General features: G+C 36.4%; 1 protein-coding gene across 5 annotated transcripts in view; it reads left to right on the forward strand.

Moving 5' to 3' along the window:
* DPH6 (diphthamine biosynthesis 6) overlaps positions 1 to 20332 on the forward strand; it is a 465669-nt gene that overhangs the window by 196378 nt on the left and 248959 nt on the right. For 4 of the 5 annotated variants that reach the window (XM_032623457.1, XM_032623458.1, XM_032623459.1 and 1 more), the window contains 2 exons: positions 6770 to 6920; positions 8790 to 8921. In XM_032623457.1, the coding sequence (XP_032479348.1) occupies positions 6770 to 6920; positions 8790 to 8921 (283 nt within the window). Of the gene's footprint in view, positions 1 to 6769; positions 6921 to 8789; positions 9473 to 20332 lie in introns of those variants that run through there. The other variant, XM_032623460.1, reaches the window with a different exon arrangement.

Below are 20332 nucleotides of genomic sequence, written 5' to 3' on the forward strand. Positions count from 1 at the left end.
TAAGCTAGTCACAAAAAGACAAATGCTGCATGATTCCACTTATGTGAGCTATCTAAAGTACACAAACTTATAGAAACAAAAAGTAGAATGTTGGATGTCAGGGACTGGGGGTAGAGGAGGAAAGCAGGATTGTTCAGTGCGTACAGAGTTTCCGTTTTGCAAGGTGAAAAGGTTCTAGAGATATGTTACACAACAAGGTGCATATATTTAACACTACTGTACAACACATTTAAAGATGGTTAAGATGGTAAATTTTATGTTACTTATCTTTAATCACAATAAAAAAAGATAGCTAGAAAATTTATAAATATGTGGAAATTAAACAGATTTCTAAATAACTCATGGCACAAAGAATAAACCCCAAGTGAAATTAGTAATGTTTTGAATAAATTGCTAATGAAAAATTTGACATATCAAAATTGTGAAATAACATTAAAGCAGTGTTTCCAATGAAATTTATAGCCTCAAATATGTATACATATAATATAAGGAGAATGGCAAAAAAATCAATGAGTTAAGCAATAATCATAAATTAAAGAATAGAAATTTAACCCAAAGAAACAAATAATAAAGTTTAAAATCAATTAAATAGAATATGAACATAAGACAGAGAAGTGGTTCTCAGAAATGATTAAACTCGATAATCCATGGCAACACTGATAGAGATAAAACGAATGAAGGCAGGGCTTCCCTGGTGGCGCAGTGGTTGAGAGTCCGCCTGCCGATGCAGGGGACGCGGGTTCATGCCCCGGTCCGGGAAGATCCCACATGCCGCGGAGCGACTGGGCCCGTGAGCCATGGCCGCCGAGCCTGCGCAGCCGGAGCCTATGCTCCGCAACGGGAGAGGCCACGACAGTGAGAGGCCCGCGTACCGCAAAAAAAAAAAAAAAAAAAAAAATGAAGGCACAAATAATCAGTCCCAGAAATCTTAATAGGAAGACATCATTATGATTCCTTCATACAGAAACCTTTCAAGAAAACAGAAGAGGGAACTCATTTTGTGAGGTTAGTACCTACATTCTGTTACATATAATTGACATTTCTTTTGAAAATGTTTTGGGAAGGATGACTGACTACACGTCCTTTCAATGTTATTCTGGAGTATTGCTGAAAAGCCCACTCAAGGAGCATTTATTCTCTAGGAAATAAACTTTAACTTATTACTTATAAACTTACTATTTACTGATTAAAGCCCACAATCTATGAAGTTACTAATTAATATATAGATTTTTGTCCAGTAGGGATGTGAATTATTTCTGTGAAATAGAAAAAGATAACCCCAAAAGTTACAATATTACTGTCCTGTAGGACATTAACCAGTTTTGACATTTAATACTGGTTTGCATTAGACTCGTGAGTCTAATTTTTTTTTAAATAGACTTGGAAATAATAAAATCTGATAATGATATTAAGAGGTAGGAAAATTGTAAATCAATCTCACTCATGAACATAGGGTTAAAAATCCTTCACAAAATATTATCAAATTAAACTTGTGATATATAAAATGAATAATACACCATGACCAAGTTGGGTTATTCCATGAATGCAAGGCTTATTTAACAGCTGAAAATCAGTTAATGAATTCACCATATTAAAAGAATGACAAAGACAAAAACATATGATCATCTGCAATAGATAGAGAAAACATCATGCTTAAGTGTGAAATCTTTTCATTTGAGTTTAAGGACAGGATAAGGGTGCCTAAAATCACCACTTCTATTCAGCCAGTGGGGAAGGTAAGAAAAATAAATGTACAAGTTAGGGAAAGGGAGAAATAAAGTTATCACTGTTTGCAGATTATGACTGTATAAGTAGAAAATGTAGAGCAGATCTATAGACACATCCTTAGAATTAAGTTTTGTAAGGTTTCTGGATACAAGGTAAATTTAGAAAAATGGTTTTATTTATGTATAACAAGAAAAAGTTAAAGTGCTTCCACTTTTATGTTGAGTAACCTTGAGCAAATTTTCTAACCTCTCTTCTTTCAGTTTCTTCTATAAAATAGGAATGATAATATTGTATCTTAGTGATTCTAGGGCACATTTTTTTCCATTTTTTAACATCTTTGAAATTATGATATAAGTCTTAACAACGATGTCTTAGATTTGATGAAATATGGTATCATATACCTCATAATGTGGTTTTGAAGGTTAGATTAGTAAATACAGCAAATTTAAAATATTTACAACAGTGCCTGGCACTTAACAAATGTTCAGTAAATGTTAGATGTAATTATGATTTTCTTCCACTATGTTTTTTAATGAGTTATTGTTCACATAAAGAAAGATTCTGTTTTTTTTATAGATTCTTTTTGTAGAACTAGCTTACAAAAGTTTTATTTCTAGTATCTTTTTAGTTGATTCCCTTGGATTTCACAAGAATATATATATATTAATTTAATTTGAATATTTTATATCTCATTGTATTCTTTTCAAGTTTCATTTTTTTCCTGTACTCTAAGAACAATGATAATTACAATATAATAGCATGATAACAATAATAATGTTAATAATGAAAGCCAGCACTAAGTAGAACTTACTGTATACCAAGTATGCTTCTAAGTATTTTAAGTATGGACACACTTGCCTTTTTTCTGTGTACTAGAGTAGTTAAATTATAGCACATTAACTCATTGGAATAGTATATATCCATTGACAGTATTTATTTTACAGGGTATATGACATTGATAATTGCATATTATATATCTTTAAATGATAAAAGTATAATTGTGTGTATAATATGAATGTAGATGTGTAAAATTTATGCATCTGTAAAAAAGGACAAGAAGAAACATGGAAAATAATTTGTTAGGAAGAAATTCTATATTTTTTGCTTCTAAATTTTCCTTATTTGTGCTAAAATTGCATAGTAATCTTTTTAAAATATGTTAATGGTTTATAATCTAAAGATAGTTTTTACTTCCATGTTAAAGGTAGAGGGAAACTTCTCAATCTGTTGCAAACACAGAATTTTTGTGGGAAAACAGAAGAATATTTTTTTCAGTATGATGCTTTAATTGTTATATTTGTCCTTTTCAATATATTAAAAATGGGATGAGGAATCAAAGTAAGTCCTTGGAAGCAGTAAAGTAGTTGTGGACAGAATAGAAAAAAAAAATGTCTCAAGAAGAAATAATGATTAATGTAGTACCCCCCAAAAGTAGGTCAGTCTCAAATATTAGAAATTAGCTAATATTTAATAATGCTAATATTAAATAATCATAGTAATATTTAACAATATCAATTAGAAAATGGCTAGTTTAATCATAGAAAATGTTTAAATTGTCATTTGAGTGATAGTATTTTCACAATGAATGTTAGTATGTTGGGTGCCACATTATATCAAGAAATCTATCCTTATTAAGCAAATGCTATCTAGTTTGATACTTTGCAGCTACATATTTGACAGTCTCTGTTGATTGTCTTATATGTGTGTGTGAGTTTATGGGTGGTTGATCCAAGTCAACCATATAAAAAAACATTTTCTTCTCAAAAACAGCTCTGTTTTCTAATAATTTACTAAAGACAAAAGATTAAAGTCACTTCAAAAATAAGATTCTTTGCTGTTTTAAAAGTAATTTCCCTGGATTAGGTCCAAAGGTAATTCAAGTTCAGTTTGAAATAAAATAGGAACTGATATCTGCCTATATTTTTGCACATTCTTTAACTGTGACATAATACATAAATAATTTCGCACCTTTATTGTAACCAAATAAAGTTCAGAACAGAATTATATACTCCAGTATTATCCTTCTTACTTTATTTATAATTTAGACCATGGTCCACATGTAGGAAAATATTATACAATGTATTATTTCATATACTATTTAATTGCTTCTTTTCGTCAATTCAGTTTCTATCACTTGGTCATTTATTTGCCTAAATAAGTGAATATCTGAGAGAATATAAATTCTTTAGGAATCTAGCATGTTTTTAACTTCCTTTTAAGCCGCTCCTGAATTATGTTTCCTAAAAGAATGGAGGGTAGTAATTGAGTCTCCTGAGAACTTTCAAACATACAGCTTTCACTTAACTGGAGACTTTTTTCCCTTATTCGGGTCAAGTATTTATGTGTATTTTGAATTTCTGGTTTAGACTTTTGACCCAACCTTAATTATAAGTGAAGGTTCAGTTCCATTGCATATAATGGGGCTTTCAGCCTGGAACAAATATTTTTCTAAAGAAAGAGAGCAATTTTTAATGAGTTTAGGATTGGCAATTTACATATCCTCTTTGAGCTTAGTGTATATGCTTACAATTCTGCCTTCCAGTTGGCTTCTCTTTATCATCAGTAGTAATCATAAACCTCTAAAAAAGAAAGCTATCTAATAAGAAAAAATAGACTTAATGTTTCAAACTTATCTTAATAGATTACTTCAGGTTTAATTACAAGTTGTTTAACCCATCTTAAACACAGCTAACTGTTACTAAACAGGAAAAGTAATGAATGCCTTATCCAGAAAAAACCTAGGTTAATTCGTTTAGTCCCGTTACTATTAATTGAACGGCTTCCTATATGCAGAGCTTTTTGCCTCTCCTCATTTTTTTTCTTAGTAAAATCACATTTTTCAGATGAGAAACAAATGTTGTTAGGGATTTTTTTAAATATCGCATTTCCTAATTTTAGAAATAGGTTACATGGGCATTGCTTTGGCATATTTTTACAGTTTTCCTACTAGACTAGATTGTAAACTTGATGAGAGGGGAGATCATTTCTTGCCTATTGACTGCTCACATAACAGTACGTATAACATCATGGAGCCTAGCATTTATTAGGCACTCAATAAATATTAAGTTGAAGTGAATTAGCCAACTTTTTAAATCTGTCAGAGGATGAGTGATCGATTTAAAGTAGTCCAGGGCCTTACCTATTCATTGCTACTATAGATACAGTAGTTGTTGGAACATGAGGCAGTATAATAGAAAGTGAGGCAGCAAAATATCTAGAAAGACATCATGTACTTTTGTGTGGTGGGCATAGAAGTAGCATTATCCCATGTCAGTTTGTGTGCATGTACAAATAAAAGTTAGGGTGATTATCCATAGAAAAAAAGTGAGCACATTGGAGATAATTCATTGGCAAGTACTGAATCTTAAGGTCAAAATCCTTCTGTAGTGCTTAATGGAGACTTTAAATTAAATAATAATGGATACTTAAGAATTTTACTTGATAATAATTCATATGAAAACAAGATTCAGTTAATTACCAAATGTATTTTAAAAATTAAGACACATACACAGATTGGGTATGGATTTTGCTTTGTCCATTTATTGTACTATTTGTTAAGATATCTTACATTTTGTTGTATTTCATCAAATTTTGATGGGAACATTGACAAGATAATTGATGATATTAAAGAATTATTTTTTTAGGTGTGATAATTGTATAGTGGTTATATTTATAAAGAAAAAAATAGTTCTGTATGTTTACTTACTGAAATACATACAGATGAGATGTTATGATATCTGGGATTTTCTTCAGTATTATCCAGTGAGGATAAGAAGTGAGTGAAAGTATAGGTGAATAAGATTAGCCTTGAGTAGATAAATGTTAAAGTTGGCTGGCAGGAATACTGGACTGAGATGCCCTCTCATCTGACTGTATCTGAAGGAAGGAAATCAGATAACCCACGGAATTACTGAAACTCCTTTTAAAATTATTGAAAAAAGCAGACCAGATGAGCATGAATAATTTGACTTTTCTGAAGTTTATTGGTTAGTTTTACAGAAAAACATTCAGCATTTTTTCTCAGGTTCATATTATGAAAACCCACATAATGAGAACACTGTGTTTTAATATGAAAACTCAGTTTTTAAAACCACTTGGAAACAACTTTTAAAAACTGGGAGAAAATGTACTTTATTTTCTATTGTGAAATACAAATTTACCTTCAAGATATATTTTATGTATGTCTCCCTATTTTAAACCAAACTAGAAATTCAATGCATAGTTTGTTGGGATTAGTTGATGAAAGTTGTTCTTTAACGTAACCTTAGTTCTCATCTTTAAAAAAAAATGATGTTTCTTTTCGAGCTGCAATTATAGAATCTCAAAAAAGTATTCTTCTCTATTCTACTTTTAAATTCAAAATTAGGAAACCTGAAGAAGCCTATTTGATGCCCATTAGATACCTATAGTAATTTAGATCCATTGTGCCAATATGCAATAACAAATTTATCCCAGATTGAACATAAATTTAGTTTCCTAAAGGTATGCTCAGTGCTTTATTTATTTGTATTACTGTGTCCTACTTTAGACTATGGTATTAGTTTATATGTTTATTTATTTAATTGAACTTATATAGTAATTGTGCTAACATATGACTTTCTAATGCTGGCCTGCCACTGCATGATCAACCTTTTTTCCTACTGGAATTTAAAATTTTTTAAATGTTTTTAATTGATGCTTTTTTTACTTTATCCCTTTTGCCTTTAATAGCTTCATGATGTTTTTCCCTTTTCTTTGAGCAACTCACAACCTAACTCTGTGCTGTTGTATTATAATGCTTTTGCTCCTTTGCATGATTGTAATACACCAGTCATTTGTGTGATTGTAATCTATTTTCCACATTGGTCATTGACCACATTGTGTCACCAATATCTACTATTTCCCATTTTCAGATATTGCGTTTTCCTATTAATGGATAAATTTCTTGCTTTTCCTTTTTTCTTGAGTAAACATAAGTTGCATTTATCTATCCAATTTCATCTTTTTTTTTTAGTTTCCTGATTCATCATTTCTTATTCTGCTCACTAATCTTTATTCTTAGCATTTGACATCCTCAGACAGGCTGTTTATGGGTAACTGCTCATGTGAGGTGAACTGTAATGAGGATAACATCCTTGCTCTCAAAGAGGAAGAAGACCAAAATGAAACTCCACCTCTCATCTGGAAATCATTGACTCCCCTTCTACAAAATAGTGAGTTTATGTTTTACTCAGTCTTTTTTCTCCTTTATTGCTTTGTAGTATAATTGTATATGAAAGCACACATAATTACAAACTTACTGTTAATGACTTTTTACCTCCTAACTTTTGTAAATTATTAGCAATACATAATAATAATAATCTGTAATGTTACGGAGCAGTTATTATGAGATGGACACTTTTCTGAGGGCTTCATATGTATCATATAATTTAATCCTAAAGTACTAATTACTAAATATATAACTATTATCATTGTCCCCATTTTGTACAGCTGGTTAGTTGCAGAGACACAATTCAAACATAGGCATCTGACCCCAAGGCCTGAGCAATTTTAAGCACTATGATATATGGCCTTTAAAAAAAAAAGTACAATTAAGACAATGTGTTTGTTCATGATGCTAAAGCAGCTAGTTGAAAAATGTGGAGTTAATCCAAACCAGATTGTTCTTTACTGAGATAAAAAAGAATAAAACTGATCAAATTATATTATTTTCAATTTAAATAATTTTGTAGTATAGAAACAATGTGAAAATTAGTTGTCATAATACCTATTTAGGTGATACTTTCTCTTTCTGTCTTTTAGCATCAGTGGCTTCTTTTTCTTTAAACTTCAAATTTATCCTTTTGCCTAGTTTAAACATGAATTTCTTCTGAAAGCACACACACACACACACACACACACCAAAAAAAAAAAAAAAGGAAATTGTATTGGTTATACGAACACATAAATCATTTTTATAAATTAGATTGTTTTCAGATTTTTAAAATTAGGAATAATAATGTATATTAGAATGTAAAAACTTTAGATTTATAAAGAGCCTTACTAATCTCCATCTTGTGAGCTGATTCACAGTAATGCAGTGATAACTTTTGTAGGTGACCTGGCATCTGAGGCACAGGTTTTTGGTGCCCTTGTCACATGCTGTCGAGCACTGCCAAATAGTTTTGGGCACACTAACAATGTTCTACCAAAACTTGGGATGTGCATTTCTCCATTCTGCCTCAGGGCTTCCTCTGAAACCAAGGGAGCTTACTCAGCCCTTGTGCCAAGGAAGCCTGGAAGAGTGAGGGAGATATTGGCACTTGCAGCAGCGTTCGACTAATGGGGGACAGGATATTGTGAATAAGTACACCGGCCTGATATCCTTCAGATGAGCAATCTGAGCCACCTTCTACAGAGCTCCTCAGAGAATTCCCAGTAGAATTGATCCTTGGTTGCTCAGATCATTAACCCACTCAGTAGCATTGTTGGCTTTTCCTCTCCTGTCTTGCTCTCCATGCCTTCTCTGTCAGCTTTTTGTGATTTACCTCCCAAATAAGTTACCTACATCCAAGTTCTTATTTTAGACTCTCTTTTGGGACAGTCTAAACTAAGACAGGAATTTAGAATTGAATGTACAGATAACTTATAAAACCCAGTGTTCTTTTTAATCCTGCATTTTAACTTCAATTTTTTAATGGTACTCTTTAAAAATCTTTTTAACCCTATGCACAAGTTACATGGTAGCATAATTTATCTCTTTCAGGGATGATATATTTATGTATACCTGAAATGTATTAATACATTTCAGAGCTTCAACTATATTTAAAAGTTAAAAACTTTTGAAATCATTTGAAAAACATCTGTTACTATATGTTTACCTCCTCTAACTATGCATAATTCACTTGTTAAAACCCAGTGATAAGGGAAGGAATGTGTTTCTTTAACTTGACATTTTATTCTGCCGGATGTTATTTTCCTCCCAGGAGTTCTGTTTTATGGAACTATATTAGGAAAGTGTTGATTTGACATCTGTCATTATAGGTTTCATTTACTGTTTTTTTTTTCTTTCTTTCTTATTCTTTCTTTTTTTTCTTTTTCAGGTCAAAAATCAATGAGCTCAGGAAAATCTCCAAGTGGTTACCAGTGGATTAACGGCATCATAGCCGCCTTTCTCTCATTCAGTGAAGAAAGTGTTATAATTGCAGCAGCTCAAGCGTTTTCTTCTCTACAAGGTGCTAATTTAGTTAGTACTTAGTGAGTAAGGAAACTGCTTTTAAAATTCAGAAAAACAATTAACAGGTTTATTTATTTATTTTAATTCTAAGCCTTCCCCAAACCAGAATCTATGAATGAATGTCTGGTATTAAGTGATCTTTAGTGATGAAAATCAACTGTCTAGTGATAATGTATTTATTTGGAAATTCATAAACATCAAGGTGATAGGGAAAAAAAGTAAAACCTGTGTGTTTGAATTATCTCTGAAATGTATTCTAAAGCTTTATGCAAATAACCATGGCTTCTTTCTGTAGTCATGTATCTTAGATTAACGTGTGCATGTATGCTGGGTGTGTTGTCTGCTTCCTAAAGTGCTTTTGTTAACATCATAATTTTAAATTAAGCTTTTCAGAAGGCTGTTCGTACTGTACATTTTGGCATCTAAGATTAGGTCAGTGGCCATAAATCTCATTTACGTACTTAATGCAAAGGAGATACTGCTGTCTTGGGAATCATGTGAGCCAGTTTCCTTACTTTGTCCTCTTGTAAGATACTGACATATAAAACAAAATGCTCCCATTTTGTTTTGTATCTTTCTTTATTTAAAACTTTAAATAAACAGTGTTTATGCAAGATTCTTTTTCATTCATAAAAATGGAAATCACTCTTAGTGACTGCATGAGTAGGCTTGTATTCTTCACTTGATCTTAGCCAAAAGGCCGAGAAGCGATAGGCTTGTATTCTTGTTCACGACTTCGCATGATAGATCAGCCCATAAAATCTTTACATTTGGCTTGTGCAGCTGAATTCATGACTGAATACAGAATGATAAAGAAGCTTTAGCATTTTGTGGAAAGAAAAGAAATCATGCCTTCTAGATGGCCCTTAAGCTAGCTTTTAACTGCCTGGAAATCAGATAGAAATGTATAATCAAACTTGCCTTAAAGGCACAGTGTTAGGGTCTAGGGGAAGATGGCGGAAGAGTAAGACGTGGAGATCGCCTTCCTCCTCACGGATACACCAGAAATACATCTACACGTGGAACAACTCCTACAGAACACCTACTGAAGGCTGGCAGAAGACCTCAGAGCTCCCAAAAGGCAAGAAACTCCCCACGTACCTGGGTAGGGCAAAAGAAAAAAGAAAAAACAGAGACAAAAGAATAAGGACGGCACCTGCACCAGTGGGAGGGAGCTGTGAAGGAGGAAAAGTTTCCACACACTAGGAAGCCCCTCCGCGGGCGGAGACTGCGGGAGGCGGAGGGGGGAGCTTCGGGACCGCGGAGTAGTGCACAGCGACGGGTGTGGAGGGCAAAGCGGGGAGATTCCCGCACAGAGGATCGGTGCCGACCGGCACTCACCAACCCGAGAGGCTTGTCTGCTCACCCGCCGGGGCGGGCGGGGCTGCGAGCTGAGGCTCGGGTTTCGCTTTTGGACGGAGCGCAGGGAGAGGACTGGGGTTGGCGGCTTGAGCATAGCCTGAAGGGGTTGGTGCGCCACGACTAGCCGGGAGGGAGTTCGGGGAAAAGCCTGCACCGGCCGAAGAGGCAAGAGACTTTTTCTTCCCTCTTTGTTTCCTGGTGCGCGAGGAGAGGGGTTTAAGAGCGCTGCTTAAAGGAACTCCAGAGACGGGCGCGAGCCGCGGCTAAAAGCGCGAACCCCAGAGACGGGCGCGAGCCGCGGCTGAGGGCGCGAGCCCCCGAGACGGGCGCGAGCCGCGGCGGGAAGCGCGAGCCCGAGAGACGGGCGCGAGCCGCGGCTGAAACCGCGGACCCCAGAGACGGGCGGGAGACGCTGGGGCTGCTGCTGCCGCCACCAGGGGGGCTGTGTGCGAGCACAGGTCACTCTCCGCGCCCCTCTTCCGCGGAGCCTGTGCAGGCCGCCACTGCCAGGTTCCCGGGATCCAGGAACAACTTCCCCGGGACTACGCACGGCGGGTCTCAGGCTGGTGCAGCGTCACGCCGCCTCTGCCGCCGCAGGCCCGCCCCGCACGCAGTGCCCCTCCTTCCCCCATCCCCCAACCCCCGGCCTGAGTGAGCCGGAGCTCCCGAATCAGCGGCTCCTTTAACCCCGTCCTGTCTGAGCAAAAAACAGACGCCCTCCAGCGATCTGCGTGCAGGGGCAGGGCCGGGTACAAAGCTGAGCTCCTGTGAGTTGTGAGAGCAGGGAGGAGAGGGGGAGGTCTCTCCTGGCAGCCGCGGAGGCGGCGGATTGAAGCTCCACAATCAACTTGATGTGCCCTGCATTGTGGAATACCTGAATAGACAGGGAGTGATCCCAAATTGAAGAGGGGGAATTTAGGAGCGAGATCTGTGATTTTTTTCCCTTTTCCTCTTTTTGTGAATGTGTGCGTGTATGCTTCTGTGTGAGATCTTGTCTGTATACTCTTGCTTCCACCATTTGTCCTAGGGCTCTATCCGTCCATGGTTTTTTTTTAAAAAAAAAAAAATTTTTTTTTTAATAATTAATTTTAATTGTAATAACTTTATTGAACTTTACCTTCGTTCTTTCTTTCTTTCTTTCCGTCCCTCCTTCCCTCCTTTAGACAGCGAATCACCCCAGGTTGAGGGGGTGGTCTCTGGGAGCAGGATTTATGATTTTTCCCCCTTTGCCTCTCTTTGTGAACGTGTATGTGTATGCTTCTGTGTAAGATTTTCTCTGTATAGCTTTGCTTCCAACAGTTGTCCTAGGGCTCTATCCGTCCATGGTTTTTTTAAAAAAAACTTTTTTTTTTCTTAATAATTAATTTTAATTGTAATAACTTTATTGTACTTTACATTCGTTCTTTCTTTCTTTCCTTCCTTCCTTCCTTCCCTCCTTTAGACAACAAATCACCCCAAATTGAGGAGGTGGTCTCTGGGAGCAGGATTTATGATTTTCCCCCTTTGCCTCTCTTTGTGAACGTGTATGTGTATGCTTCTGTGTAAGATTTTCTCTGTATAGCTTTGCTTCCAACATTTGTCCTAGGGCTCTATCCGTCCATGGTATTTTTTTAAAAAAAAATTTTTTTTTTCTTAATAATTAATTTTAATTGTAATAACTTTATTGTACTTTACCTTCGTTCTTTCTTTCTTTCCTTCCTTCCTTCCCTCCTTTAGACAGCGAATCACCCCAGGTTGAGGAGGTGGTCTCTGGGAGCAGGATTTATGATTTTTCCCCCTTTGCCTCTCTTTGTGAACATGTATGTGTATGCTTCTGTGTAAGATTTTCTCTGTATAGCTTTGTTTCCAACATTTGTCCTAGGGTTCTATCTGTTCTTTTTTTTTTTTTTTCTTTCTAAATATTTTTTAGTACAATAACTATATTATACTTTATTTTATTTTTACTGTATCTTCTTTCTTTCTGTCTTTTTTCCTTCTTTCCCTCCTTCCTTCCTCCCTTCCTCCCTCCCTCCCTCCCTCCTTTCTTTCCTTCTTTGCTTCTTTCTTCCTTCCTTCCTTTCCTCCTTTCCTCCTTTCCTTCTTTCTTTCCTCAAACTTCTACTAATTCTCTCTACATTTTCTCCTTCTTTCCCTCCTACCTTCCTTCCTTCCTCCCTCCCTCCCTCCTTTCTTTCCTTCTTTGCTTCTTTCTTCCTTCCTTCCTTTCCTCCTTTCCTTCTCTCTTTCCTCAAACTTCTACTAATTCTCTCTACATTTTCTCCTTCTTTCCCTCCTTCTTTCCTTCCTTCCTCCCTCCCTCCCTCCCTCCCTCCTTTCTTTCCTTCTTTGCTTCTTTCTTCCTTCCTTCCTTTCCTCCTTTCCCTCTTTCTTTCCTCATACTTCTACTAATTCTCTCTACATTTTCTCCTTCTTTCCCTCCTTCCTTCCTTCCTTCCTCCCTCCCTCCCTCCTTTCTTTCCTTCTTTGCTTCTTTCTTCCTTACTTCCTTTCCTCCTTTCCTTCTTTCTTTCCTCATACTTCTAATAATTCTCTCTACTTTTCCTCCCTTTTATTCTGAGCCGTGTGGATGAAAGGCTCTTGGTGCTCCAGCCCAGGAGGCAGGGCTCTGCCTCTGAGGTAGGAGAGCCAACTTCAGGACACTGGTCAACAAGAGACCTCCCAGCTCCACATAATATTAAACGGTGGAAATATCCCAGAGACCTCCATCTTAACACCAGCACCCAGCTTCACTCAACGACCAGCAAGCCACAGTGCTGGACAACCTATGCCAAACAACTAGCAAAACAGGAACACAACCCCACCCATTAGCAGAGAGGCTGCCTAAAATCATAACAAGGCCACAGACACCCCAAAACACACCACCAGACGTGAACCTGCCCACTAGAGAGACAAGATCCAGCCTCATCCAGCACAACACAGGCACTAGTCCCCTCCACCAGGAAGCCTACACAACCCGCTGAAAGAACCTTAGCCACTGGAGACAGACATCAAAAACAACGGGAACTACGAACGTGCAGCCTGCAAAAAGGAGACCCCAAACACAGGAAGATAAGCAAAATGAGAAGACAGAAAAACACACAGCAGATGAAGGAGCAAGATAAAAACCCACCAGACCTAACAAATGAAGAGGAAATAGGCAATCTACCTGAAAAAGAATTCAGAATAATGATAGTAAGGATGATCCGAAATCTTGGAAGTAGAATGGACAAAATGCAAGAAACAGTTAACAAGGACCTACAAGAACTAAAGATGAAACAAGCAACAATGAACAATGCAATAAATGAAATTAAAAGTACTCTAGATAGGATCAATAGCAGAATAACTGAGGCAGAAGAACGGATAAGTGACCTGGAAGATAAAGTAGTGGAAATAACTACTGCAGAGCAGAATAAAGAAAAAAGAATGAAAAGAACTGAGGACAGTCTCAGAGAGCTCTGGGACAACATTAAACGCACCAACATTCGAATTATAGGGGTTCCAGAAGAAGAAGAAAAAAAGAAAGGGACTGAGAAAATATTTGAAGAGATTATAGTTGAAAACTTCCCTAATATGGGAAAGGAAATAGTTAATCAACTCCAGGAAGCACAGAGAGTCCCATACAGGATAAATACAAGGAGAAATACGCCAAGACACATATTAATCAAACTATCAAAAATTAAATACAAAGAAAGCATATTAAAAGCAGCAAGGGAAAAACAACAAATAACACACAAGGGAATCCCCATAAGGTTAACAGCTGATCTCTCAGCAGAAACCCTACAAGCCAGAAGGGAGTGGCAGGACATACTGAAAGTGATGAAGGAGAAAAACCTGCAACCAAGACTACTCTACCAGGCAAGGATCTCATTCAGATTTGATGGAGAAATTAAAACCTTTACAGACAACCAAAAGCTGAGAGAGTTCAGCACCACCAAACCAGCTTTACAACAAATGCTAAAGGAACTTCTCTAGATAAGAAATGCAAAAGACGGAAACGACCTATAATAACAAACCCAAAACAATATAGAAAATGGGAATAGGAACATACATATCGATAATTACCTTAAATGTAAATGGACTAAATGCTCCCACCAAAAGACACAGATTGGCTGAATGGATACAAAAACAAGACCCTTATATATGCTGTCTACAAGAGACCCACCTCAGACCTAGAGTCACATACAGACTGAAAGTAAGGGGATGGAAAAAGATATTCCATGCAAATGGAAACCAAAAGAAAGCTGGAGTAGCAATTCTCATATCAGACAAAATAGACTTTAAAATAAGGACTATTAAAAGGGATAAAGAAGGACACTACATAATGATCAAGGGATCGATCCAAGAAGAAGATATAACAATTGTAAATATTTATGCACCCAACATAGGAGCACCTCAATACGTAAGGCAAATACTAACAGCCATAAAAGGGGAAATTGACAGTAACACATTCATAGTAGGGGACTTTAACACCCCACTTTCACCCATGGACAGATCATCCAAAATGAAAATAAATAAGGAAACACAAGCTTTAAATGATACATTAAACAAGATGGACTTAATTGATATTTATAGGACACTCCATCCAAAAACAACAGAATACACATTTTTCTCAAGTGCTCATGGAACATTCTCCAGGATAGATCATATCTTGGGTCACAAATCAAGCCTTGGTAAATTTAAGAAAATTGAAATTGTATCAAGTATCTTTTCTGACCACAACGCCATGAGACTAGATATCAATTACAGGAAAAGATCTGTAAAATATACAAACACATGGAGGCTAAACAATACACTACTTAATAATGAAGTGATCACTGAAGAAATCAAAGAGGAAATAAAAAAATACCTAGAAACAAATGACAATGGAGACACAACGACCCAAAACTTATGGGATGCAGCAAAAGCAGTTCTAAGGGGGAAGTTTATAGCAATACAAGCCCACCTTAAGAAGCAGGAAACATCTCGAATAAACAACCTAACCTTGCACCTCAAGCAATTAGAGAAAGAAGAACAAAAAAGCCCCAAAGCTAGCAGAAGGAAAGAAATCATAAAAATCAGATCAGAAATAAAAAGAAATGAAGGAAACGATAGCAAAGATCAATAAAACTAAAAGCTGGTTCTTTGAGAAGATAAACAAAATAGATAAACCACTAGCCAGACTCATCAAGAAAAAAAGGGAGAAGACTCAAATCAATAGAATTAGAAATGAGAAAGGAGAAATAACAACTGACAATGCAGAAATAAAAAAAATCATGAGAGATTACTACAAGCAATTCTATGCCAATAAAATGGACAATCTGGAAGAAATGGACAAATTCTTAGAAATGCACAACCTGCCAAGACTGAATCAGGAAGAAATAGAAAATATGAACAGACCAATCACAAGCACTGAAATTGAAACTGTGATTAAAAATCTTCCAACAAACAAAAGCCCAGGACCAGATGGCTTCACAGGTGAATTCTATCAAACGTTTAGAGAAGAGCTAACACCTATCCTTCTCGAACTCTTCCAAAATATAGCAGAGGGAGGAACACTCCCAAATTCCTTCTACGAGGCCACCATCACCTTGATACCAAAACCAGACAAGGATGTCACAAAGAAAGAAAACTACAGGCCAATATCACTGATGAACATAGATGCAAAAATCCTCAACAAAATACTAGCAAACAGAACCCAACAGCACATTAAAAGGATCATACACCATGATCAAGTGGGGTTTATTCCAGGAATGCAAGGATTCTTCAATATACGCAAATCTATCAATGTGATAAACCATATTAACAAATTGAAGGAGAAAAACCATATGATCATCTCAATAGATGCAGAGAAAGCTTTCGACAAAATTCAACACCCATTTATGATAAAAACCCTCCAGAAAGTAGGCATAGAGGGAACTTTCCTCAACATAATAAAGGCCATATATGACAAGCCCACAGCAAACATCATCCTCAATGGTGAAAAACTGAAAGCATTTCCACTAAGATCAGGAACAAGACAAGGTTGCCCACTCTCACCACTCTTATTCAACATAGTTTTGGAAGTTTTAGCCACAGCAATCAGAGAAGAAAAGGAAATAAAAGGAATCCAAATCGGAAAAGAAGAAGTAAAGCTGTCACTGTTTGCAGATGACATGATACTATACATAGAGAATCCTAAAGATGCTACCAGAAAACTACTAGAGCTAATCAATGAATTTGGTAAAGTAGCAGGATACAAAATTAATGCACAGAAATCTCTGGCATTCCTATATACTAATGATGAAAAATCTGAAAGTGAAATCAAGAAAACACTCCCATTTACCATTGCAACAAAAAGAATCAAATATCTAGGAATAAACCTACCTAAGGATACGAAAGACCTGTATGCAGAAAATTATAAGACACTGATGAAAGAAATTAAAGATGATACAAATAGATGGAGAGATATACCATGTTCTTGGATGGGAAGAATCAACATTGTGAAAATGACTGTACTACCCAAAGCAATCTACAGATTCAATGCAATCCCTATCAAACTACCACTGGCATTTTTCACAGAACTAGAACAAAAAATTTCGCAATTTGTATGGAAACACAAAAGACCCCGAATAGCCAAAGCAATCTTGAGAACGAAAAAAGGAGCTGGAGGAATCAGGCTCCCTGACTTCAGACTATACTACAAAGCAACAGTAATCAAGACAGTATGGTACTGGCACAAAATCAGAAAGATAGATCAGTGGAACAGGATAGAAAGCCCAGAGATAAACCCACGCACATATGGACACCTTATCTTTGATAAAGGGGGCAGGAATGTACAGTGGAGAAAGGACAGCCTCTTCAATAAATGGTGCTGGGAAAACTGGACAGGTACATGTAAAAGTATGAGATTAGATCACTCCCTAACACCATACACAAAAATAAGCTCAAAATGGATTAAAGACCTAAATGTAAGGCCAGAAACTATCAAACTCTTAGAGGAAAACATAGGAAGAACACTCTATGACATAAATCACAGCAAGATCCTTTCTGACCCACCTCCTAGAGTAATGGAAATAAAAACAAAAATAAACAAATGGGACCTAATGAAACTTCAAAGCTTTTGCACAGCAAAGGAAACCATAATCAAGACCAAAAGACAACCCTCAGAATGGGAGAAAACATTTGCAAATGAAGCAACTGACAAAGGATTAATCTCCAAAATTTACAAGCAGCTCATGCAGCTCAATAACAAAAAAACAAACAACCCCATCCAAAAATGGGCAGAAGACCTAAACAGACATTTCTCCAAAGAAGATATACAGAATGCCAACAAACACATGAAAGAATGCTCAACATCATTAATCATTAGAGAAATGCAAATCAAAACTACAATGAGATATCATCTCACACCAGTCAGAATGGCCATCATCAAAAAATCTAGAAACAATAAATGCTGGAGAGGGTGTGGAGAAAAGGGGACACTCTTGCACTGCTGGTGGGAATGTGAATTGGTTCAGCCACTATGGAGAACAGTATGGAGGTTCCTTAAAAAACTACAAATAGAATTACCATATGACCCAGCAATCCCACTACTGGGCATATACCCTGAGAAAACCAAAATTCAAAAAGAGTCATGTACCAAAATGTTCATCGCAGCTCTATTTACAATAGCCCGGAGATGGAAAGAACCTAAGCGCCCATCATCGGACGAATGGATAAAGAAGATGTGGCACATATACACAATGGAATATTACTCAGCCTTAAAAAGAAATGAAATTGAGTTATTTGTAATGAGATGGACAGACCTAGAGTCTGTCATACAGAGTGAAGTAAGTCAGAAAGAAAAAGACAAATACCGTATGCTAACACATATATATGGAATTTAAGGAAAAAAATGTCATGAAGAACCTAGGGATAAGACAGGAATAGAGGCGCAGACCTACTGGAGAACGGACTTGAGGATATGGGGAGGGGGAAGGGTGAGTTTTGACAGGGCGAGGGAGAGTCATGGACATATACACACTAACAAACGTAGTAAGGTAGATAGCTAGGGGGAAGCAGCCGCAGGGCACAGGGATATTAGCTCGGGGCTTTGGGACGGCCTGGAGGGGTGGGATGGGGAGAGTGGGAGGGAGGGAGACGCAGGAGGGAAGACACATGGGAGCATATGTATATGTATAGCTGATTCACTTTGTTGTAAAGCAGAAACTAACACACTATTGTAAAGCAATTATACCCCAATAAAGATGTTAAAAATAAATTAAAAAAAAAAAAAGGCACAGTGTTTAGTGTAAATCTTTAGGTCATAATCTGTAAATTAATGCAAAGAGATTCTTTAAAATTTATTTGGTTTTCATTATATTTGCATGGAAATCTGCCAGTCCAAACGTATATTTATCTTTGTTTTTTTTAACCTTTCTATCTATCAGAAGTTAAAATAGAAATGATGGATTATGTCACTGGCCAGTCCAGCAGCCTATTTCTTTCAACACATTGCTATGTATTTACTGTTTTAGCTATATTGTTTTCAATTTCTGGCAAAATAGTCAGTTTTTGATCCTGGGTAGAAAATGTCAGTGCTCACATTTCCTATGGGGTTTTGGCCTTTTTGTGAAAAGGTAGGGGGAGAGCTAAATGAATTATGATGCTGTCATCTGAAGAAACCACAGTGTAATTCTTTGCCAAATTTTAGCAAGAACAGAGCTGATCATCTGCTAGTTTAAGCCTTTCCTTGAACCCTACCAGCAGTTCACTCAGGTTTCTGCCTGTTCTCTTTCATGCTGTGAGATTGTAGCCTACCGAAGTCCTTTTAACCTTCCCTTTGCAAGGTTAATTGATTTAATAACCCCCAAAGAAGACAAATTTTGCCAGAGGAGTTTAGAAATCTAAATTTAGGAATTTAAAATTTCACAGCTGAGCTTAAGTAATATTAAAATTAAGACTGAGTTGCTTCTTAACATAAATAGTTTATGGAGAATGCATGTGTCTTATATTAATTTTTTTGAAAGCTGACACTCTTCTCATCCTTCACAAATCTATTTCCCTAGATTTTAAAGAATGGCAAATATTACCAGATAACATTTGTGTGTTATACTCTTTGAAATCAACACATTCTGAATGTGAATATAACTAATGTATATTGTAATCATCTGATAGTATAGTTTGCCATGCTTAAGTGCTCCTCAAAACCATTAATTTATACATTCTAATATCTTTTACTGACTCCTAAGGATGTATCCTTGCTTGGACTAATGGAATTTAGCTCCTACCCATTTGGAACAATTCATAGGAAAAAAATCTCAACATTAAAGATTGTTATCTATGAGGATTCTTCATTTTTTAGCAATCATTTTGTAGCACTAGTTTCAGATGATTTTTTTAATTGTTCATTTACAATGTTGTGTTAATTACTGCTGTACAGCAAAGTAATTCAGTTATACATACTGAATTACATGTTCTTTTTTTTTTAATACATTCTTTTCCATTATGGCTTATCATAGGATATTGTATATAGTTCTCTCTGCTATACAGTAGAACCTAGCTGTTTATCCATTCTATGTATAAATGCTTACATCTGCTAACCCCAGCCTTCTACTCCATCCCTCCCCCAAAGTCCTCCCCCTTGGCAACCACCAGTCAGTTCTCTATGTCCATGATTCTGTTTCATAGATAGATAGGTTCATTTGTGTCATATTTTAGATTCCACATATAAGTGATATCATATGGTATTTGTCTTTCTCTTTCTGACTTAACTTCACTTAGTATGATAATCTCTAGTTGCATCCACGTTGCTGCAAATGGCATTATTTTGGTCCTTTTTATGGCTGAGTAGTATTCCATTGTATATATGTACCACATCTTCTTTATACATTCAGCTGTCAGTGGACATTTAGGTTGTTTCCATGTCTTGGCTATTGTGAATAGTGTTGCTATGAACATAGGGGTGCATGTATCTTTTTTAATTATAGTTTTGTCTGGATATATGCCCAGGAGTGGGATTGTTGGATCATATGGTAATTGTATTTTTAGTTTTCTGAGGAACCTCCATACTGTTTTTCACAGTGGCTGGACCAACCTACATTCCCACCAACAGTGTAGGAGGGTTCCCTT

The sequence above is a fragment of the Phocoena sinus genome, chromosome 2 (genome assembly GCF_008692025.1).
Source record: "Phocoena sinus isolate mPhoSin1 chromosome 2, mPhoSin1.pri, whole genome shotgun sequence".
Classification (NCBI taxonomy): Eukaryota; Metazoa; Chordata; class Mammalia; order Artiodactyla; family Phocoenidae; genus Phocoena; species Phocoena sinus.